At 41.7% G+C, this 24732-nt stretch overlaps 1 protein-coding gene across 1 annotated transcript; it reads left to right on the top strand.

The window, feature by feature from the left end:
- Positions 1–1873: 1873 nt before the first annotated feature.
- Positions 1874–11646, top strand: bsdc1 (BSD domain containing 1). Its single transcript, XM_026152531.2, has 11 exons — positions 1874–1958; positions 2482–2536; positions 5038–5154; positions 5251–5418; positions 6515–6569; positions 7352–7467; positions 7555–7623; positions 9087–9171; positions 9255–9758; positions 9921–10024; positions 10128–11646. The coding sequence occupies exons 1-11, from the start codon at positions 1948–1950 to the stop codon at positions 10155–10157; spliced, it is 1314 nt and encodes a 437-aa protein (XP_026008316.2). The 5' UTR covers positions 1874–1947; the 3' UTR covers positions 10158–11646.
- Positions 11647–24732: the final 13086 nt, after the last annotated feature.

Below are 24732 nucleotides of genomic sequence, written 5' to 3' on the forward strand. Positions count from 1 at the left end.
AAAAAAAAAAAAAAGGCCAAAAAAAAAAAAAAGATCAAGAAACAAAGCAGACTTGTACAAGCCAAAGCTCAGTGAAGATGAATTAAGTGGAAATCTGTCCTGTGTTCTCAGCAAACTTAAATTGCAGAAATCCGGAATGTACATCATGAATAATAACTCTTGAAGACTGTTTAAAAGCAGCATCCATGATGGTGTTTTGGTGCATTTGTTCACATTAACGTTGAACATTACATACAGGTTTGAGTGAGCTGCCATAAATGGAAAGTGCATATTTCATCAATACAAAGCATTGTGGGCCCATGGTAAAAGAGCCTTGGCTGATCAGTTTGTTGGCTTCTGCTTGCCCACCTGCATTTAAAGGACTGAGCATAGATTCCCATTCAGATTAAGATCAGGGAAGTTTTCTGGCCATGGTTTCAAAATGTACTTGTCACGAATTATTACTTTTGCCCTGTGCCACGGTGATCCACCATGTTTCATAATGCATAAATTGTCACCAAACTGAAAGAAGTTGATCTTTCAGTATGTTTTTAGTTTTGTCAAAAAAGAAAGGCAGGTGTACAAGCAGAAGCTGTCACGGCTGCAGTGGCAGGCTGTGTGGAGGTAAGATAAGGACCCAATACGCAGGCACTGCTGATCTGAATGAGCTTTATTATGGAGAGTGACATACAAACAAGAGTGAGGGCAGCAAGAAAGAGAACTAAGAAAGACTCTAAACTGGGAAAACTAAAGAAACAAAACTGAAACCTGAACCCCCAGGAGGACATAAAGAGAGAAACTCAGGGCAATAACACGATGTGATACAGGGACGTAACAGAGCATGGAGGAACAAAGATGGACCAGTAACAAGCAAGAGAAAACACAGGGCTTATATACACACAGGAGCAATCAGGGAATGAGAAACACGAGGGAGACACAGCTGGGGTAAATTATACATAACGAGACAAGGGGATGCAAAATGAAACTCACTGCACGTAGGACTGGGAATATCAAAATAAAACAGGAAACAAGACACGATTCACAAAGACGTGGACTAGACACTGAGAGACAGACTGAAAGAATATGACACACGTGACACAAGGAAGATAGTGACTTAAACTAGAAACCAGAACAACAAATAACATCAAGAGAACCAAACAATGAATAACCAATAATCAGGAAATTAACTTAAACACAAAAAGCTGGGAAACACCCAGAGCAATGACAGTAGCTCACAAAATGTGATGAAGTGATATCAAATGATGAGGCAAGAATGGATTTCAATGAATCAGGGTTTGGCCCAGACTATGCTATCCAAGATGCCACAAAGAATTTCAGAAGTTACTTAAGAAATTGTTATGATTGTTCTTCACTAAATCAGAAGCAAATAAAAACAATCAAATTTAAAAGATGCAGCAAACTTTATGAAACATAACTGTATTACTCAAATCCCAAACTCTTAAGTGCTTAGTCCTTTTTTTTTTCAAACGTGGTGCTGGCAACAATATTAGCACTTTCCACTTTTGAAAATAATAATTTTGTTTAATTAACATTTCACGATGCTTTTTACTGTAAAAACACGGCTTAAAACATTTATAGTAACGGTAATTTACGTTAAACAGTTTCTGTCAACTTGTGATTTGATTCTGTGCTATTGTTTTTACCTCATTATTGCAGGTACGCCGAAATACATGCGAAGAGAAACTGATCATACGCGCTCCCGAACTGTTTGGTCCTCTGCAGCCACCGTAGACAGGACACAGAAACTAAAATAGTTGTTTATAAAACCAAACATTGGTTTTTAATGGGTTTATTTAATTGAGAATGTGATGTGGACATTGGTATGCTGTAGATGAGAAGTCATTAAAGTCTGTGTTTTCTTCTACTCTTTTTTTTTTTTTTTTTTTTTTTTAAAGCCACGCTGTCGGGTGAGAGTTCAGTAAATACTGATGATGTCATCGTGTGAAGATGGCTGAAGGGTGAGAGTGAAGTCGCAAATTATTTTAACTTTTACACTTTAATCTTACAAAGAGCGATGGTGTCATGCATTTGTTTTATGTCTCATTGTGTCGTGTATCTAACCAGATATAGTGTGTTTACTTTGCGTTAACTCTAGCGTGTAAAGCTCTCGGAATCTTTTCAGGAAGTGCGTTTGTTTACCAAAACACAGCCTGGCTAGCGTTAGCATATGCTAGTTAGCTTTTGCTGTTTATCTTTTTAAATCACGCAGTGAGAAACTCTGGGCTGTGTTGACTCATCATTTTTACGCTCAGTGATCATATTTAGCGTTGAAAATCACTTCGTGACTTATTCGAACATTTAATCTAGCAGAGCTGACGTTAGCTTACTCGTTATCTGTCAAAGCTGCGTGTGTTTCTGGAATCCTTGAGACTCTCAAACTCAGATCCTTTGATCGATTACGAACAGACTGTAAATGAAAAGCTTTGGTGCTGATTGTTAATATTTCCTCTTCTCTTTCTGGATTTATGTGCGTGGTCACAGAGAAGGCTGGTGGGGAGGCTGGCTGCAGCAGAGCTTCCAGGCCGTCAAAGACAAGGTAATGATGTCAAACCAAAAGACTTCCACGTTATGACAGTTAGTAAGCCTTTGTTTATGTTAATGCTCAGGAATATTATGAAATACTTTGAGGTTTTAATAAAGAGGAAGAGCCAAAATACACCAGACAACACATTTTCATAGAGTCATTGCTGAGTAACAGTGCCAGCTGTTTCTCAGTTTTTTTCTAGTGCCTTCAAGGGGCACAGTTTTAAAGTGTTTTGAGGTTGGATGCTGATCCACAAAATAAATCTCAATGGTATAAATGTGGAACTGTGTGGCAGAGAAATACGCATGTCACAAGCATCTGCTCTAAACCAGATTTTGGGCAAAGCATGTGGTTTCTTAGCACTAATGCAATTTTCAGAAGAATTATGTAAACCTGTTGCTTTCGCACTTTCTCTGGCATATTCTCCTCCAGAAACCCATTCAAATTCATGCCTCACAATTTAATGATTGAATCCTTTTTTATAACAAATAACCAAAGTTGAGTTTTTAGCAGAATAGACAGTTGTGGTCAGAATTTCCATCCATTTATCATGAATATTTTGGTAATTTTAGGCTTATAACGACTTCTTTAAACTGTTCTTTTTCCCAGGGTGGAGTGATTGTACAGCAAACAAGGTTGAATTTATTTGGGATTTTCTCTAATCCATATGGGATCAAAAGTATACCCCCCAATAATATTTGGTTAAATGTCACTTAGAAAGTTACACCTTGACCAGATCCTTTTGGCACACACAGACAAGCTTCTGATAATTGCAGGTGGATATTTAACCACTCTTCTTGGTGGATTTAGTATAAATTGGTTGGTTTCTTGGTGTAGATCTGGCTTTTAACAACAGTCCACAAATTTTCAACATGGTGAGGAATTTTGGAAGCTCAAAGTTAGTCTGTTTTAGGCTATTTTGTTGTGTTTTTGGATCATTTTTTCTGTTGGAACAACCAGTTGTGTCCAAGCTTCAACCGTCAAGCTGCTGATTTGGAGAATTTGGAATTAGTTCTACGTCTTTATTATTCCATCTGCAATGCTACCACCACGCTTGACAGGCTGTTCCGGTTGAATACCTCATTGTTACTTCTCCAAACGTACCTCTTGTCATTGTGACCAAACAGCTCAATCTTTGTTTTGACACGCTTCAAGGTATAGGTTTTGGAGGTGGGGCTCTTTTCTTGGTACCTCAGTCTATGGCGACGTAAAACTAGCTTTGCGATGGACAGTGACACTGAGGTTCCAGCAGTTCCCAGTTCATGGCAGGTTTGAGCATCTGAGCCTTGGTGGTTCTGGGTTGTTCTTGAATATGCTAATCAATTTTCACTCACCTGAAGATGACAGTTTGGGTCTTCTGGACACAAAGGAATGACTTTTACTTAAGTACAGTTGTTTGCACTGATGATCTTGGAGTCTGCAGTTGATTAGAAATGTCTCCAAGAGATCTTCCTGATTTGTGTGAATCTACAATTCTTCTTAGATCTTCACTGAGTTCTTTAGACTTTCCCATTGTTCTGAGTATTGGCCTTTCCAGTGACATCTGCCAAACATTCCTTATGAAGGCAAAGAGAAACAATAATGATGACTAATGAAGTTAAACATGCATAGGACTTGTCAGATATTATAGAACCTTCTGCACCATTTATTTAAATGTATACAAACAGTCACTTAAATCTTTTAGCCTATATGGATACTTTTGGCCCTGTGCGGATTAGAGAAAGCCCCAAAATAAATTCAAAGTCATTAAAGCCGTATGGTGTACAATCGTTCCACCCTGGAAAATGAACAGTTCAAAGAAATCATTAAAGTCCCAAATTCCCTTGACATTCATTCCTGTCATGAGTGGATGTTGTTCACACCTTTACGAGTTGTAGTTATGTGCTCCACAGTTTCAGAACCACTAATGGATGTAATATGTTTTCAGTCTGTAAGCATCCATTTTGGCTCCTTCTAGCGCCTGTACTGTAAGTGGACAAGGAGACACTCAGCAGTACTTTTATTATGGTGCTTCACAAAAAAACCAAACTGTTGTCAACATTACCTGTTGGACAGGATGTGAGAGGAGAGATGAAGACAGGGGCACAGTTTTATAGAAGAAATGAGTTATATAAAGCAACAGGGTTGTGTCAGCCAGCATTTGAATGTCATATCAGTATACGTTTAAAAACTCACTTTACTGCAACAGTTTCAACAGTTTCTCCTTTTTCCTTAATAAAAAATGTTGCTGTAAAAGTTGAAGAAAAAAAACATGATCTTTTATTTTAAATTTCATACTCGGTAGCATTGTACAACCACTCAGTTTAGATCAACTCGGATACAAAAAGATGAAATGGTTCCAAATAAATGATTTCTTTAGAGTAATTAAACAAAAGACCAACTCATATTTTTAAGAATTTTGCCACCGTCTTGGTGTATCGCCGCTTGTGACTTTGATAGGCTGAAGCAGCAATTTCCTGAGAGATATGATAAGGTTGAATCTGGATTTTGATCTTTGTCCTTTTTCTTTACAGTCATCTGAAGCCTTAGAATTCATAAAGCGAGACCTGACTGAGTTCTCCACTGTGGTGCAGCATGATACAGCCTGCTCAATTGCAGCTACGGCCACTGCCGTCAGAAACAAACTTGCAGTAAGTATTAGGCTTTAACTGCATCGTGTCTTTTATGAATATCTCCCAAATGCCTGCTTACATGCAGATCGATTGTGTATTTATTCTGCTTTTTAGGTGGAAGGTTCCTCTGAGACTACAGAAAAAGTGAAGAAGAGCCTCTCTAGTTTCTTAGGCGTAATATCAGACACGCTTGCTCCACCTCCTGATAAAACTATTGACTGTGATGTAATCACGCTGGTGGCAACACCAGCAGGAACCACAGAAGTTTATGACAGTTCAAAGGTGAGTATTAAAGTGTTTGTATTAGCACGCCTGTTAATTCATTAGTTAAAAATGGCTAAACGCACATGAGGTCCGAATGCATCATGCTGTTTGCACCTTTTCTCACTTGTTTAGGTCTAGGCATCAAAGGCTGTTTAATGGTTTTGGTAACAGTTGAGATTTTGGTTGAAATCTGCAGTTTCAGTTCTTCACAGGGCCTCATTATTGTTTCCTAAATCTGATGCTCACAGTACAGTCAAAGGAAACTTTTTTGTGACATTAGCTCTGAGAATAAAACAACAGGTTTTGAAGATCTAACAATGAGAACAGGACATGATACATGAGAGGAAAGACTTTGGACAACATCCTGACCTGACTCACCCAGCTGTTAATTATCCTTATGGAGGCCCAGCTCCACAAGCAGTGGGTGCAGTTGAGTTTACACTATCATTTTTGCTGAGACTGAACTTAGTATTTTTAATTTTGGTCTCTAGCTGGATGGAGGATCACTAACAGACGGAGTTGTTCTCCTTCAGACTAAATTATATTAACACTGAGAGACTCCCTAAATCCTGTTCTTAAATGCTCCGGGCACAAGTATTACTGGAGCTGCATAGAGTGGCGTAAATTGATTGGAACACTATCATGATAATGTTCCCTTCAAGGGATTGTGGAGGGGAGAGATCCTCTGAATATTGACCTCTTTCTTGCCATTTTCCAATTCCTGCTATGTATCTACATCTCCACCCTCTCCTCTGCCTTTTGCCCATTTTCAACAAGTTTTGCTCCTGATAATGTTTTGGCCACTGTCATAGGGCTGTTTTGGAAATAGAAGTTACCACATATGGTGAATATAGACAGACTAAGGTTGCATGATACAGATAGACCTGGTAAATTAACTTGTTAAAGCTGGAGCACAGAATTTTGTGTGAGACGAAGAGAGAGCAAAAACCTTTTTGCTGAAAATCTTTGAAGAAAATGCTTCACGTTGCGTTTATCAAGTACAGAGTCCGTCTCCAGTTTTAGTCTCTGTTGTGTTATCAAACTGCAAAAGTGAGCACATGATGTGCATGTGGAAACGAAACGATCTCCATTCAGCGTTTGTTGTTTCCTGCAGGCACGTCTCTACAGTTTGCAGGCTGACCCAGCAACATACTGCAACGAGCCAGATGGTAAGAAAAATCATGATCAACTGGTTGATCTGTGAAGGTCTGCAACCGGTGTTCTGTTGCAGACATTTACAGTCGACACTTCATTAGGTACACCTTGCTATTGGGTTGGAGCCTCTTTAGCCTTCAGAACTCTTTGGAGCATAGATTCACACAAGTGCTGTAAACATTCCTCGCACGCTTTGGTCCATATTGACATAATAGCATCACATCAGCATGATCCTGAGATGCTGTTGTGCATATATTTTTTGTAATGAGTTATCAGCTCAAAGCAGTCTGACCATTCTTCTCTGACCCCTGGCATCAACAGGACGTTCTCTCCCAGAGAAATTACACTTATTGGATATTTTCTCCTTTTTTGGGCCATTCTCCGTGAACTTTAGAGATGGTTGGATTGGAAAATCCCAGCAGATCAGCGTATTCTGAAATATTTATACCAGCCCATCTGGCACCAACAAACATGCCACATTTAAAGTCACTTAAATCCCCTTTGATCCCCATCCACGTCATTGGCTGATTAGATATTTGTAGTAAGAAGCATTTGAACAGATTTGCCTAACAAATTGGCTGCTGAGTGTGTTTTATTTGTTGACAGACGTATTGATGTAGTGTTTTGGTTACTTTGAATGTGTGTTTTGTTTTCTCTTATACCTCTGAGAGACCTGTATTTACCTTTTGTGGGCTCTATAAAATCTTTAGGCTATATATTGCAATCTTTTGATCAGATTTACTGGAGTCCTCCTTAAAATCATCTAAATAATGAAATGTTGTTTTTTCTTTGTCAGGCCCCCCTGAACAGTTTGAGAGCTGGCTGTCCACCTTCAGCCTGGAAGATAAGAAAGGCGAAATCTCTGAGCTTTTGGTCAACAGTCCCTCTATACGAGCGCTTTATACCAAAATGGTATCACTTGTTGCTCTCTTCGAACGTTTGCTCCTCGTCTCCTTTTGAATAAATAAAGAAGATAAGAACTTTGTCTCTTTTGTGCAGGTGCCAGCAGCCGTAGCACATTCTGAGTTCTGGCACAGATATTTCTACAAAGTCTTCCAGCTGGATCAGGTAAACCTGCCGTTTCATATGATTTTCTTTTTTCCTATATACACATCTTTCATGCAACTTAAATATTTTGTCTTGGGTGCCACCTGCTGGCCAGTTTTTGGACTTTTCTAGGAGGTTTACCAACGTGCTCAAACAGCAACCTTAAAATGAGCCACATACACAAAGAACTATTGAATGAAATGTTCTTTTCCAAATGTGAAAGCTAATCCAGTAACATGGTCTGTGTTTGGGCGGGAGGATATTTGTGGTGTTTTCTTGTCATTATGATTTCTTCACACTGACACGAACTCACAGGAGACGAGATTTGCTGAATAACAGCAGCATTCCCGTTGGTGCCTCTTTGTATTCTTTCTGCACGTTGCTCTCAGTGTGAAATAGGAATTATGCTTTTAACGCCTAATTAGCCCGTGTGCATTTCTATTATGATGTTGTTGTTTTTTTTTTTTTCCCCAAACGGAGAAGACGTTCTCCTCTTCCCATTAAAGTTGTTATTCAACACATTATTATGGAAATAAAGGCTGCGGCAGTAAAGAGTACTTTTATGTATCAAACACAATAATTTATTTATGAGAGTCTCTAACATTAGAGCAGATTGTTGATTGCAGTTTTCTCAAAAATTGCACATCCAAACTGTTTTAAAGACATTTGCAAAAGGAAGGCAAATACAATCAGTACATTAAAAATTAAATCACGTCTGATTATGTTGGAGCCAATGTGAGTTTTAAATCATCAGAGCAATACAAACTTTAAGCTGGTCACAGTTTTACACTAAGTACAAGTCCTGTTTGAGGTTTATTAGGTTAAAGTTGAGTTTAAGGTTAAACTAAAGAACTGGTACTTGGCTGTGTTCATGTGATTGAATGTCCTCGGGGTTTGTCACTCATGGTGAAACATGAGATCTGCTCATCTGAACAACCCCAAACTCAGCTGATGCTAGCAACCTCAGTTAGCTACGCTGCATTAATAAACTGAATGGTCACATCAGACATATATCGGCTAATTAGCGCTAAGTAATTACTAGAATTTAACTTAGCAAATAGCACCTGAAACACAAACTTCTCGTATGGTCTGAACTGCACAGCCGTAAGATTAATCAGATACGTCCATTAAAAAGATCTGAAAAGGGTTAGGGGTTAGCTGTCGATCAAAGTGGCTTTCCTCTTTTTTTTTTTTTTTTTTTCTTTTTTTTTTTTTTAATGAAGGGAACATTCATTTTTTGTGCCAGCTTCTAAATGCTGCTTTTTAATGCTCTAAAGCTGAGACGCTTTGGGGGCCAATGTACTTTTGGAGCCTCAGATGGCGATTAGAAGAACTGTAGATGGTGGCAATTGACACTGGCTCTGTTTTTTGGGATGGATGGATGCTGCTTGGGACAGACATATAAAGACTTGTTGAATTTTTAATGGGTCTATGATTCACAGATATTGAGACTATAGAAGCTTTTGTTTTTCTGTGTTATCTAGGAGGAGGCGAGGAGGTTGGCGCTGAAGCAGAGAGCAGAGCAAAGTGCGCACACAGAGACGCTGGGCTGGGAGGAAGAGGAGGAGGGTATGTTCGGGAGATTTAATGGTTATCTGCCAGCTTTGCTTTGAAACACTTTCACTCACACTGGCTCCTGCGTTTATTGTCAGATGACTTCCTTGGTGCCACGTCGTCATCTCAACTCAACCTCACGCCCCCGTTGGACAGCAGCAACCTAACAGTTCCTACAGGGGCCGCTGTGCTGAGTCCCGTTCTGTCTCCAAGCGAAGAGCGTGAAACCACCTACTCGGTCAGCAGCGACAGCGTCAGTCTGCCAACTCAGGTAGAAGTGCGGCCAGAGCCCGTAACCGCAGAGCTGGCAGAGAAACTGACAGAGAAACTGACAGAGAAACTGACAGAGAAACTGACAGAGGCCAGCTTGGAGGATGTTGTAAACAAGACGCAAGACGAGCAGAGGCCCGGAAACAGTGACTTACCTCCTGAAGCTCAAGTGGAGGCCGTTACCCAGCCCGAGGTCACAGCTGACGGGGTGTCAGCACGAGCCCCGGCCTCAAAACCGGAAAACTCAAAAGAAGATGGACCACAGGACCTGAGAGTTTTTGAGCTCAACTCTGACAGCGGGAAGTCTACGCCCTCCAAGAACGGCAAGAAAGGTGCGATGACCTGAGGCAGTTGGTCTTACTGTTCCAGTTGAATCGAAACAGGATTAGGTTCAGGGATGTGTTTATGAGTTTTCCACTTAATAGGCTTAGAAGAAGCCGCAGAGTCAAGGTCATAAAGTCCCAACTTATTGTGTCTCTCTCCTCCATCTCCAGGCTCGAGCACCGATGTGAGCGAGGACTGGGAGAAAGACTTTGACCTGGACATGACGGAAGAAGAGGTCCAGATGGCTCTCTCTAAAATCGAAGCATCTGGAGAGGTTTGTGGAGTTTTTTTTTTATTTTTTTTTATGGGGGGATCTATATGAATAATTCATGTTGTGTACATTCTGCTCACTTTTTTTCCCCTCCTCCTCTCACCAGCTGGATGAAGACTGGGAGAACTGGGAGTGAGTGCCTCTGCTACACGAACCCCGTCCCGCCATTAAAGCTAGTTCTCTGCAGACGAACCATGCTTAATGTGTTTTAACTCTTTGTCCACTCTGTCACCATGTCATGATTGTCAGTGGGGGATTTTTTTCTGGCGGGTTTGGACCATATTGGTAAACCTGTTGAAAAGCGCAACGGGAAGACCAAGGCAATACGAATTAGAGTGCTCTGTCAGCTGTAGGCCTCTAGCGAGGGAAATGACTCTTGGCTATTTCTTGGAGTAACTTCTCACTTTAGAGAGTGTATGACACTAGCGTAGTACAGGTTGTAATCATTCTGACCTTAAAGCTCGAGGGCGAGTCGGAATGTGAAGGGTTTCACTGCAGCAGCCGGGGAGGAGCTGTTTCTCTTTACTTTCTTTATCACATAAAATTCATCTTGTATATGTTGCGAGTGTATTTCCAGGCGATGACTTAAATGCTGGCTGCGAAATAGCCATAAACTGTAATGCTGCTTGTCTCCTTTCTAAGATGAAACACTTTAAACCTGACTTTTTCTTCTTTTTTTTTCCTATTTGAGTGATCATGAATGATGACACTTTTCTTTCTCATCTGTTTTATGCAAGTGAATCTTCAAAATGTAAAAAATATTTTGGCCTTTTTTCGTTTCCTTCAGATTGCTTTTCATTTTGGACTCACTCCCGACGCTTGGTGTACGGCTTTGTAAAACACACAGTAGTGTGATGATGTAATCCAAATGTTTTTGTGACACCATCTGAAACACAACCAGCTGACGTGTCGTTATTCCCTCTCTCCTCGTCGCGTGATTGATTCAGATATACAAGATTTGTGTTGGTGTCTGTCATTTTCAAGTAATTATAAGTTGTTTATCTGTTTGTCATATGTGGGTAGAGGGAGTTTGTTAAGAGAACAGTCACAGTTGACCCAATAGAGTTCAGACCGGTTCTGGTATTGTGATTCCAGATGCTTTGGTTTGAATTTGAGGAAAGCTCGCAGGTTCAGTCAGAACAACAATCCTATGATTTTTTTTTTCTTTTTTTTTTTGTTTGTCTTCGTTGGTCCATCGTCAGAACAAAATGGCTCAGCAGGCAGTGTGCCAAGTAGAAGAAAGGGTGAAGTGAGCACGCTCCACGCTTTTCCGATTTCCTTATCCATCATCTGTAACGTATTGAGGAAAAATAAGCCTAGAGGTGTAATATTTATACTACAAGAAATGCTTAATTATTGTATTATGTGCTTTAGATTGCATGTCTGTGCAATAACATTATGCAAAACATTGTGCAGATGGTCACTGTTGAGTTGTATGTTTAGTTTCGTTTTGGCTGTTCTTCAGGTTTTGACGATGTGTTGCATGTATATAACTCTCGGCTGCGTGTTCCCTTCAGAATCACACGTTGAACTAATCAGAGCTGTCGACTTCTTTTTGTTTAACGTCAGTTATTTCACTTTATTTTCCAGGTGATCTCTGTCATTAAAGGATTCATGGCTAACGAGCTCCGTGTCTTGCTTAACGGCATACTGCAGGACGACAAGAAAAACGTTTAAAATGCACAATATGTGGAGATACTTAAGTTTCCACTAGAATTTTGCAGTTTAATTTGTAAAAATTTGGCTACTACAAAAGTACTTATATTAGTGTCTTTGTCAGGACAAATTTGGATTTAAGATGAAAAAATCAAAAATGATGCGAAAAGCTGTGAAACTACTTCTAGAGGTTTAAATGTACGTCTGTTCATACATTCACTGCCTACATAATTAGGTGCACTTTGCTGGTAGAGGCAGGCTGTGGTGTTCAAATGATGTTTGGTACCAAGCGAACCAAAGTCCCCACAGCGTTAAACCAACATCAGAAGCCTGAGTTGTTAATAGCAGGCAGGATGGACGTTTACACCACATTGTGACTCTACCATCTGAAATTCACAGCAGAAACTGAGACTCATCAGGCCACGCAACATTTTTCTAATCTCTGGTCCAGTTTTGGTGAGTCTGTGAGTTTTAGCATCACTCTCCTGCTCAGAGCTGACAGGACTGGCAACCAGTGATACTCGCATGCAGACCTTGGGTGTAACGAGTGGTTATTTGAGTTACTGTTACCTTCCTATCAGCTCAAGGCCTCTGACATCAACAAGGCAACTGCTTGATATTTTCTCTGTTTTCAGACCAACCCCAGAGTTGGTTGTGTGGGAAAATCCCAGCACATCAGCAGATAGGTGTGACCTCTTTCACTGTACTTTTTTCTAATCTTTTTTGGTCCAAGTTCTTTGGCCGTTATTTAAATAAATGCGTAATATTAAGACGTACAGAGGTATGGAGAAATAATTAAAGCTTCCTAATAACACCTGAGAGTTGCAGGTATGTTCGAGCAGGTGTTCGTACTCTGAGGAATAACGGAGCCATCTGTGGACTTTACAGAAGAGCGCTGCTATGATGTGAAAATAAGAATACAAATGACTGAATGTGAACTCAAAGATGTCTAAAATTTGGAGGAAAACATGGGTGAAAAATGATCACAAATTTGAATGTGGCTGGTAAATAATTTCATATTTAGCCTTTAGGGTTGGAAAACCTTCAGTTCTGGCATATATGCTACAGCAAGAGCATATGTTTGCAACGACCAGCCCTGCCACCTGATGGCGCTGTTGCTCCATTTAGACAGTTTTAGTCACAAGCTGCCACTCCTTTTCTTTCAGCTGCAGCATCCATCTCACACACGGATCAGCCACGTTTCAGACACACACCGATGTTTTTATCATCAGTTGCATTAGTAGTTTTCCTTCTTGCATTTTTCACACACAGTCTCATCTAATTTGACACCCTCCCCCTTCCCGGATGCCCCGAGGGGGCTGTCAGTGAAACGCTTTGGTGGGTGCTTGTGGCGGCATCTGCTGGGCTAATGTAGGTCACAGTGGAGGGACACCTGTACAGCGTGCTGCCTCTGCAACATGGATGCTGTCTGAAAAGATGGCTACTGTCTGCCTGTGTCTGTATGGTGGGTGTGGTCATGGTGGGGGACTGGTGATGAATCTCCATTTCAGATTTTCAGATTTTAAGCATGGATAAACACAACCTTGAACCTTGGTCTCCTGCGGCTGTGTTTATGGATATAATAAAGAAAGATTAGGCAAATCACATTCAGCTCTTTATAGCAGGAGGGGCCATACATGAATGACCCTAGATGTGTGTTTGTGGTGCTTACAGCTGGCTCCCAAGGACAGAGTCACCTAAAAGACTTGACCATGTTTACCTGCCTATTTCTTTTATATTATTATTATTATTAATAAGAATAATGATGCTGTTTTATGCTGAAACCAGCAGACTCACAGCACTGTGGTAATGGGTTGTGCATATGCTGCCCTAACTGGACCTCAAATAACACAGAGTCCATATACATCACATTCTTTCGTACCCTGTTCCCACTCAGAGGCCTTAGTCAGCAGAAAGGCTGTAAAAGAATTTCCTGTCGAAGCCCACCGCTCCCTGCGCCTGGAGTTGCATGCATGTGTGCTTTGCATTAACGCCGCCTTTCAACAGTGTCATGTAAAGATCATTTTAATAGTGTGTGGGGGAGAGAGTGGTGGGGGGGAGGCAATCAGAGTGGAGAAAGAAATATTCCCCTCCTGAGGATCTCTGCAGCGCCTCCCCCCCGGTAATCCATCCTTCACCAAACTCTTCCTGCTTCTCTTTCTGGCTCTTTGACTTTCTCTCGCTCCCATCCACGGCCACATAGACACTAACCGGGTCCCGCACGTAGACCTCGAGTCTCCAGCAGAAAAATGCATAGAGAGTCAGGGTGAGGTCATTGTCTTGAGAGCGAGTATTATTCTCGACACCCTAAAGGGAGAAACCCTGTAACCCCCTCTGCCTTTCAGTAAGCACAAAAGACTCCCTTTGAGGGAGGAGGCCGTATGGAATGTGTTACCAGGGTTTTCTATAACGTCCGGCCTCCAGATTCACACCCGTTCACCCCTGCATCTTTGTGCTGTCATGCAGGATGTGCGTGTTTTGAAGGTTTGATTAAATTCTACATCCATTAAGGTTCAAAACTAGCGTTGCATAAGCTTTGATGCACGTATGATTCACCTTCCCTTTCACAGTAACTCTGCAAACTACATGTCTAACATACATTAGTCTCCTCTCTTCCAAAAACAGAGAAAATGCAGCCACCATGCAAAGATCTGATCCATCTCTGAGTCTTGTGGGGGAAAAGAAGAAGGAGAAAAAAAGGCTTCTAAAGGACTCTTGAGATGCCTCTAGATTTTTCCATGACAAACCATCGCCTTTCCCAATGCTGAGCGGTGGGAACTGGCTACTTTGTTTGTGCAAAGCGGTGTCTGGGAGGAATGCAGGGTTTAGTCCGGGAGGGGACAGTTGGGGGAAAGTATGATAACTCCCACTCCATTCAGATTTATGGTGAAGACAGAGGGGCTCCTCTGGATGCATGTCAGGGGACCAGCAGCGCACCGCCCCTCTTCTCCCGGCCTGCCAAAGCAAATGTTTAGTCAAACCCCCTGGCTATTCTTTACATCCTCTGCTGTCTTTCTCTCCCTCTCTCTGCCACAGTATGGGAATGTTAACAGCAGTTTTCCTGTAAAGGTTTTATTCTGCACACTTTGTGTGAGCAGGAGCTTTGAAACCTGAGTATACTTCAAATTTCGATATAATTTTGTTTTTTTTTTAATGTGGAATCTGCACAGTTCTGCACACATAATCCTGCAGTTCAAGATGATTCAGGTTTCTAAAAGACCTTTAGCTTTTAAAGGTCATTTTCATTTCATATTAGTTTGATATTTAGGATACCGGCTCCTTAGTTTTGCTGCAGATATCTTCATATCTGTATGCCAAAAACTGAGCTACAGGCAGCAGTGAGTTAGCTCAGTGTAGCTTGAAGGTTGGAAAATGGGAAATACACTGGGGGAACTGCATGAACTCTTTGGAATTTTAAGGTTAACAATCATCCAGCCTCTGAAAGCCACAGATTACAAACAAGGTTGGGAATAAATATTTAAATGTGGGCCTCGCTGCACTATATTCCTGCAAATGTTGAACTGGAACCTGATTTACCTTCTGTGTGTTTTCCTCAAATAAAGACATTTTCATGATAAAACGATGCAGAAATAGAGACAGACTGACTCAGAAATATTCAGAGCACAGGAAAGTAAGTGTTTGGAGAACCACTGACTCTCTGCTGAATGCTTTCACAGCTCAAATGATTCTTACGTCCATGCCTGCTTTATTGTTTTACTACATAAAATTGCATATTTTATTTGGTAGAAGAAAATGTCCAATTTCTGAAATCTACCAAAACCCAATAGACAAACTACTTCTCGCTTCACTCTATGAGGATTTATTTCTCAGACCTGACAGTGCTCCTGTTTCTTCTCCATCCTCAGGTAAACTCTCAGTGACAAGTAAGCTGAGGTTAGCGTGTCCCTTTGAGTGGGCATGTGAACCTGCTTGAATGATCACAGTAATATCTTATCACTCTAATCTGTTCACAGAGTCTTTCCTTACACTGTCATCTACTCAGTGAGTTAAAAAACATTCTTTGTTTAACAGCTTACTGAGCACAGTGTATAATGTGTGAGTCATTTCACAGCAGAGTGAGACTTTTATGAAAGTTTTAAAAATCCTTTAAAACCCATCGGTTCCCCGCTGAGCCGGGCAGACACAATAGCCCACAAGTCTCCACCTGTGACTCAACTGTGCTCATTTTATCCTCTTCTCCAATTCTTTTTAACAACCAGACCAACAACTCTGAATGTCCTGTTCCTTCCCCTCCATTCTGCCCTCCACCACCTCCTCCTCTTTTCATTACTGTCCCATTCATTCAGTCATCCGTTTTATTCTCAGGCTTCTCCACTGCTCCGGGACACCAACGGACCCATTCATCTTTCTCTCACTGTCTCTCTCCTTTCCTCCCTGCCTCCCACCATCCCTGGTCTAATCACAGGACCACACACTCCCTCATCTCATCTGATGTCTGGTAATTGAAGGTGAGATTGTTTTTGTGGTGGAGGAGAGTTGAGGCGCAGCCGAATTTGACTGTCTGCACCATGCAAATTAGACTGTCAAAACTTCACGGAAGTCTCCATTATTCTATGAATATAAGCCGGCGCTAGCTAGGCTGTTACATAAATCTGCCTTGTAAATTGCTGAAACCAGGAGGGAAGCTGGTGCACAGTGTTCTCTTGAGATAAGACAAACTGAGGACTCATAAGGACTCCTGCTGGTCTGAAACTTCACCCTTATAATAAACAGAACAGTGATTTTAATGTTTTTTATCCTTTACTGTTTGCAGATTCAACCAACATGCCTTTAGAGGCGGTGAAACCGGTTGGTTAATCATGTTTTTTGTGTTCTGTAAGTCAGTCTATTCATATGAGCACATATGAAGTGTCAAAACCAGGAAACATACAGTTACAGTAAGTCTAAGTTTGGATAATCAACAGTTTTTCTAATTTTGCCAGTACAGTGAATTTTAAATCAAACAATAAAGATGGAAGTGCAAACTTTCAGCTGCAATCTAACTGTTTCAGAATTACAGCTATTTCTATACACAGTCCTTCATTTTCAGAGACTCAAACGTAACTGGACCAACGAAAATAATCCTAAATATAAGAGTTCTTTTTAATACTCGGGTAATAATCCTTTGCGATTATGAGTGTCTGATATCCATAACCATGGACATCACCGAATGCTGTGTTTCCTCGTGGAAACGCTCTGCCAGGCCTTCAGTGCAGCCACCTTTTTGTTGCGTCTTGTTTGTGGGCCTCTGCCTTCAGTTTTTGAAAAGCTGCTCTGTTGGGTTCAGGTCAGGTGGCCATTGAACAATTTCCCATTTCTCTGTCTCGAGAAACTCTTGGGTTCCTTTCGCAGATTGCTTTGGGCCATTTGCACTCTGAAGCGCTGGCCAATTATTTTTACAGGATTTGGATGAATCCAAGCAGCCCCGAACACTTCACAGTTCATGCTTCTGCTTCTATCAGCAGTCACATCATCAATAAACACCAGTGGCACGGTTCCACTAGCAGCCATACGTGCACATGCCATAACATTGCCTCTGCGATGTTTGACAGTTTATGTGGTATGCTCTGGATCATGAGCTGCTCCTTCTCTTGGTACAAGTTTGGTTTCTGTCCAGAGGATGTTTTTCATGGCCGAGCAGACTGTTAGATGTTTTATGGTCGTTCTTGTGTGTAACCGGGGGTTTGCACCTTGTTGTAAACCCTCCTGCAGGTTTAAAAGGTTTGGTTTGTAGAAACACACTGCATTGGCTCTCAGTTGTGAGGTGTAACACTTGATTAAAAAAAAAGATTAGAAGTATTTACACCAACCTGTTCATTTCATCAGGTTTTAGCGAACGTGAGGGTAGGCTGAGCTTGTGGGTGAAACTTTATGCTGATCACAGTTTCTTCTGCAGTTTGCACTTTCGTTTTTATGCAGTTTGTGTATTTGTCAGTGATGTTTCTCAGCACTAATGTTTGTGCAGTGTGGTAACTGAATAAGGCAGAACAAACCGATCAACTCCATCTTATCCCTCTTGTGCCTGTCATCAGTTTCTCTTGTGTTTCGCCTGCTGTGGCTCGTTTGTCTGTGTCACCTCTGTATGAAGACATCTCTTGATGTTGGACCTTGACAATGAATGTGCTTAACCATGGAAATACATCTGTCATCATGCACCTTAGTTCTCTTCTGTGATCTTTCAGGCCTTGTGGTGTTGCTGAGCTGGTCAGATTGGACGTTGCTGTCGATTTGACCACTTCTATCTTTACTCAGATTTAGTCTTTCAGGTTAAAACCCCTGAGACGTTTCGAGGGGTCCAAACAAACATTTATGCACAGGAAATTCTTGCTATGTTTGATATTGTAAAAAAATGTTATAATGTAAATTTAACACTTTCAATAAGCCATGCATGCTTTCTGTCTCTCTGAGCGCTTTATTTAGGTTTTCTGCTTTTCACTTGTACTGACTTGAACTTTAGACTTCCTACTGAGAGGTCCTGTGAACAGCTACCAAATGCAAGTTTAACACTTGGGAAATAGCAGAGATGTGTAGAAATAGAGACAATCTCAGAGGTATGCGCTTTTTGTGTGTAAAGTAAGAAGGAACACGACAAGCCCGTTATATAGCATCCTCGGATAATCCTAATCCTAGCCTGCTGTTGTGTCCAATGTCAAGTCCTGTGGCAAAAGTCATTTCTAGGTCTGGGCTTAGCCTTGAAAAGGAATTTTTTTAAAAAAAGGAGGAGAAACTGTTGGTTTGCATGCTGCCAAAGCTGCTGCTGGCCCGCCAAACCTGCTGATCCTAGTGCTGCGGCCGCTGGAGGACCCTCTTCCTCCTCCTCTGTCCCAATCCCAGTCCAGGGGATCTGACAGACACTGTGAGAGTGCCATCTGCCCTTTGACAAGATTACACAGTGCACTGGGCCAAGAAATCCGCCAGCACAGCAGATTAAATATGAAATATAGGGCAGAAATAGTTGTGCTGCTGCATGTCTAGATTTAGTTGTACCACGTCCATGATGGTGCTATTAAAACACTTTTATTCATGTCTCCACTTCAGTCTTTCAGTATTTTTGTGTGTCATTGTGTGTGTGTGTGTGTGTGTGTGTGTGTGTGTGTGTATCTAAATTCACACCTGAACCTCTTGTCTCCTGTTTTTTAATTCTAATAAATGCAGTCCACCTTTGTGCTGTTTATTTGCTAAAGTCGTTGGTGGTTAATTTCCCCCAGAAATGGAAGCTGAGAGAGAGAAAAAAAGAAAACAAATCAAGAGACAACTGAGAGCGAGCAAAGACAATCACTTTGCCTGAAAATGGTTACTATAGAAACTGTGCCTTTCTTTCCTCTCCCCTGGTCCATTTGGAGTCGCACATTTTTGTTTAACACTGGGTGCAAATTAGCACCACCCATCCTCCTGTAGTCTGCAATCCTGTTGGTGTTGCCGTAGTTGTTATATACTGTAATTGTTAGATATGCCAGCCTCAATTAGTAGGAAAAAGAATCCTGTTCCATAATCGGTATTACAGTCCCAGTTATGAGACTCCTTGCAGGAAGTCCAAAGAGCCATCGCTATAGCTCACTTGCAAAGAATTCCACAACCGACGTTTGTGTTTTTCCTCTTTGCTGTATGAATGAACAACCTCGTCAAACTCTGAATGTGCCTGGAGAAAGAGGGTTGTGGGAGGCTTTTTGGCTGCCTGAGAACGAGCTTTCTTCACTTCCCTTGGAACAATCCAGATCCACACAACCATAACCCTCACAGTCGGAGCCCTACGGCTCGACACACGATCGGGGTCAGAGCAATGCAAATGCAATGCAAAGCAGTGTGAGTGCACGCATCCTTTTTAATGTCTCATGCCTGGTGAGTGAGTGAGACCGCTCTGATTTGCAAAGCTAATGCTATGCATCACATCACAAAAACAATGGAAAAGTTTTATGCTCTAAGTTTTTTTTGTTATTATTATTATTATTGTGGTTTCTTCCCCGGGCATGAATGATGTTTTTGTTCTGCTTTTCATATTTTTCTGGACTTTTATCTTGCTGTACATCGCATTTCTACTCTTCTTTCACACCCCTTCATCCGGTCCCTCTCCCCACTACATTACCTCTGGCTCTTTAGGTCTGGATGCCAAGCTGTTTTCTCTGAGTGCCCATATATAGATTACTCACCAAGAAATCATGTGGCACAATTGAATTACCACTGCTTACAGAGGCCTCTATTACTGCTGAGGCATCTGAAGAATGCTCCTTTTAACCAGCCAATTGCCGCCAAACCATCCACGATCCCAGCACACAAAGGGACCCTTCTCTGTTGCCCTCGTTGGCCCTGAGGCACTACTGCAAATTAATACATGCAATTTAATACAGGCATAACAGAACACTGCAAAGGGCACAGAAAATAGGTTACAGCTTGTGTTACAGTATATATTTTCTGATAATACATTTTCACTTCTGCACATTTAGTTATAAATCTCAGGTGTGTTTTACAGGGCTGCTGTCTCCCTGCCTGTGTTTTCTGTGACTATTCCCCTTTTTCTTTCCAGCACAGGGTGTAGCGGTTGCTGACTGGCCTCGATCCACAGCTGCAGATGTTCAGTCCAAAGGAATCCACCATAAAGATCTCATAGGCAGCTCTGACTGCTGGTACATATAACTAACAACTGATGTCTGCATGTCAGGAGAAAAGTATCAACGCCTTTTTTTCAAGTATACTTTGGTTTTCTTTACCATTTAAATTATGTACAGTCATGTGGAAAAGGAAGACTCTGTGCAGTCCTGTAAAAAACACCAGGTACACCCCATAATTCAATAGTCTATAGAACCACCTACAGCAGCAGTAACTTGAAATAATTGTTCTCTGTATGACTTTATCAGTCTCTCGGATAGTTGTCAAGGAATTGTGGGCCCCAGTTCAGTGAAGTTTCTGGGCATTTGTTTATGCACAGCTCTCTTAGATTCCACCACAGCATTTAAATGGGCCATTGCTACACACTGAGTCTTTTCTTTTTCAGCCATGCTGTTATAGATTTGTTGCTGTGCTTGGGATCATTGTTCTGTTGCGTAAACTAATTTCCATTCCGGAGTATTGTATGGCCTGACCTTGGGGTGAATTTGCTGGAATGTCCACTCCTGGGAATTTTGTGGCATTATATTAGCACACACCTGAATGCTTAAGAACAGCAAGCTGACAACACTTCTGCTATCATAGAGGTTTTGACACTCATACTTGCTGATGATCAGTTATTAAAGTGCTTTTTTTCTTTTTTCACAATACTGCCCAGAAACCTTGGAAACCTGACTTTTTTCACATGACTGTATATAAGTAATCATATTTGTACCAGAACTGTGGATTCATCCAAATAATTATGTAGGAAAGACTTTTGATAAGGGGTCAAGCAAGCAGGGGAATAGTTGCTCCGGTGTTCTGATCCAGATAAAGTAAAACTGGGGGAGGTAGTGAACAGGATGCAAGACAGCAAACATGGCAGGCAAGTATTGGAAACACTGACTTGGAACAAACAAAACTTGAGCACCGAGTCTAGACCGTTACTGCACAGCTGTAACAAACAGCTGTGCAGTATACTGAAAGTTGGCGTCTGAGACATGCAGATGAGTGGCAGTAGACCCAATCCTTAAATACAAGGAGGTCTGATGAGTGATGGGAAACAGGTGTGCCAGTCAACCGACAGCAGGCAGTGGAAGGATGCCACGCCCCCCCCCCCCCAGCACTGTTCACTCACTCACATTAGAGAGGAGGTGAAGAAAGAGGGAGAGAGCGAGCACAGAAAAAAGGAGCCAGCACAGGAAGCCAGTGGAACCATAACAGTATGAGGCTGGCAGCTTGTCTCAGTTTGGATATTTTATCATGGAGGACAGTGGAGATTAAACACGCTTTTGAAGAATGTATTTCATTTTGCAGGTATGTCACGAGAAGCCAAAGCATTAAAAGTCTTGTGCGATATTAAAGTGTGTTTAAACAACAGACTGACAGTTTTATCAGAAAGCTCACTGCGTTTCTAGAGAAGTCCCTGACATTCAGATTAATACTGTGTCAACGTGTTTCTGCATAACTGTTTTGTACTAATCAAAGTAATAAATAGATGTGTGTTAGAAATTTCACAAAAATGTGGCAGCAGATGGAAATCACCAGAGTGTTTATGTCCAGAGGATTTATTCTCTCATCAATATTGCGTCTCATCGATCTTATACAATCAATATCTGTACGAAATTTTCCTCATTACCTAGCCTGTAGTTGCTAAAATATTTTGACTAAGTCTGTACAAAATTTACTGCGGATACCACAAATGAATGTACAGAATTTTTGAAAATCCATTCAATAGTAATATGCCATAGTTCAGTCTGGGCTATAGTAGTAGACTCACTGCCCCAGCGTTGCCTTTCATAGAGAATATCTGGTTTACAACTGGCAGTGAAGGAAAGAGGAGAAGAAAGAGATGCGAGTAAGAGAGAGAGAAAGAGGAAGTGAGATGGATCCTCAGACGTTTTATTACCTGGTCATTTCCCTTTTAGGAATGACAAATTTATATTCATAGTGCTGCTACGAAAATAAATACCAAGTCCTTTAAAGGTTAATGAAATAGCTCTGACGGTCTCCCACTGCCATCATCGGCACCCGGCCTACGTCTGGCTGCTATGGCAACGCTCCCGCTGTTGATTTATGCTGCAGATAATTAGGAGCAAAGATGACAGAGCCCACAGGTGTGAACACAAACACTCAAACACTCATTCATACTTATGCACAAACATATGCATATGCCGTATACTTGCGCTGTCACACGCTGCTACAAAATCTCATTATCGAGTGGTTTTTGCTTCCTAGATTTAATATCCCCTCTAATTTGGCAGCTCCAATCACCGTCCGTCATTCTCATTCAGAGTGGAAACTTGGCTGATTCTCACTGCAGATACTCTTTCTCACACTGTACACAAATGTATGCCACTTGCCAAGCATGAAGCCATGTCTCCATTGCACTAGCTGGGAGAGCATCCTCATTTTAGTTTTGACGCATTTCTAGCATGTAAAGGCAGATGGCTTGAGCACGATTTGAGGCTGCGGTTTCAGGAAAGCCTCACAGGGGAAAGATCCCCTTAAACTAATGAGAAGTGAATAAACTGAAAAGGGGGAAAGAGGCTGGGGCATGAAAACAAGAACGAACAGCCTTTAAAGCCGGTGGGGTCATACATAGATAGAGAACCGGAAGGGGCGTGTATGAAAGTGTGGTCTCGCTCGTGAAATTCAGATAAATCATCTCCAGTCCAGTACTGAAACAAGTGGCGCCTCTTTGTTGTAGAGCAGGAGTGGGCAATTCCAGGCCTCGAGGGCCGGTGTCCTGCAGGTTTTAGATCTCACCTTGGGTCAACACACCTGAATCACATGATTAGTTCGTTACCAGGCCTCTGGAGAACTTCAACTACATGTTGATGAGCTAATTTAGCCATTTAAATCAGCTGTGTTGGTTCAAGGACACATATAAAACCTGCAGGGACACCGGCCCTCGAGGCCTGGATTTGCCAACCCCTGTTGTAGAGGAAGGTGAAGTCAGTGCACAAAGGTTCTCCTCCTCCTCCTCCTCCTCCTCCTCCTTCTTCTTCATCATCACTCTGCTATCTGCAGCCCTCTGCAGCTCACTAATCCTGTTCAGAGGCTCCCTTCACCTCAGGGTCCCATTGAGAGTGTGAAACTAATCCAGCCAAATGGATTTCATCAAGTGAAATGGAAAGGTAATGATACCTCTGGCACTTTGGGGCTTTAAATGTCTACTTCAGTATTTTTCTTCTTTTCCCCTCCTTTCGTCCTGCCATGTTCTGAGAGGTTTTAGGTTCCAGCTGAACATGGGTGGAGTCTCTAAAAAAGTGCAACTTAGCGTAGAGCTTTAATACACTTACAACAAACACACACACACATATACACATAAATGTGCTTTAGACCGAGGAGAGCTGAGAAGCATCATCCTTCCAGCCTGACAACCCATAACCACCCTCCTCTCTCCCCAAAGGCCTTACTGCAGGGTCACTTAATAGACTACATTTCAACGCACTGCAGGCACAGACGCTTGCAGGTGACATCACCAGATGGATGATGGGGGCCACTGCAAGGCCGAGGGCTCCTCTTTCGTCAGACCAGTTCACTTTAAAAGTGCACACTCCCCCATTGACACGCTCGCCTGGCTCCTCTACCGCCCCTCGCGCCCACTCCACACTGCAAAAACATGCAAAACCCAAAGTTTGCAACCCCAACCGTAAAAATTATGGATGAAGGCGTGAAATGTGACCTTTCTTTTTGCATTTTTCTGTCACACTCTTCCTCCATCCACCTGCACACCTCTCCAGCCTGTCTGATGTGCTCGCTGGAATGTGCTGTGAACCGACTGTTTTTATATAGTATACAAATACTTTGTTATCTGCACTTTACGTCAGTATTTATCAGTCTGACAAATTTTACTTTTACTCCCTAAATTTTAACACAAATATCTACAACTCCACTTTCTACTCCTTAACTTTTTAAAACAGGCTCATCACTTTAAGGTAAGACATTTGAGGGGAGTTATTAGTTCACGTAACTGCGTGCCTTCAGACATCAAATCAAGATGTCTATTAGCTGCGGTCGCAGTATTTTAGCATCTAGCAAGTGCCACTGAAAAGGAGTGCGTAAGTGGCAGCTAATTTCAAATGCTACATTTCAAACAGCTTGACAAATATCTGCAAACACACAGTTTTTCTGTGTATTTGTGCATATTTGTGAGATAACTCAGAGATGGAGAAAGAAGCAAGAGAGTGGACAAGAGGTAAGGTTTATTCGGTGACATGTGACAAACCTCATTCATTTCAGTGTTGTTTGCAGTACTGTGACAAATATACAGTAATGCAATATTCTGGACTGGTGCACAGCAGCTGTGCTCTTCATAGTCAGTTTAAGGTTACTTCAAGGGAAGCAGATATCACATTATATTTAATGTGATGATGCTGATTAGATTGACTCAGTGAATTCCACCTTTATACCAGCTTTACACTGTCTAGGAGTGGGAAATCAACCATATAGCACAGGTAAGCTGACCG

Source organism: Astatotilapia calliptera, chromosome 19, assembly GCF_964374335.1.
Source record: "Astatotilapia calliptera chromosome 19, fAstCal68.1, whole genome shotgun sequence".
In the NCBI taxonomy this organism is placed as follows: Eukaryota; Metazoa; Chordata; class Actinopteri; order Cichliformes; family Cichlidae; genus Astatotilapia; species Astatotilapia calliptera.

Excerpts from the sequence above, each read along its gene's own strand:
- bsdc1 (XM_026152531.2), top strand. Across the intron at positions 6,570-7,351 it reads ATACTGCAACGAGCCAGATG|GCCCCCCTGAACAGTTTGAG; the intron begins GTAAGAAAAATC and ends TTTCTTTGTCAG. Across the intron at positions 10,025-10,127 it reads AAATCGAAGCATCTGGAGAG|CTGGATGAAGACTGGGAGAA; the intron begins GTTTGTGGAGTT and ends TCCTCTCACCAG.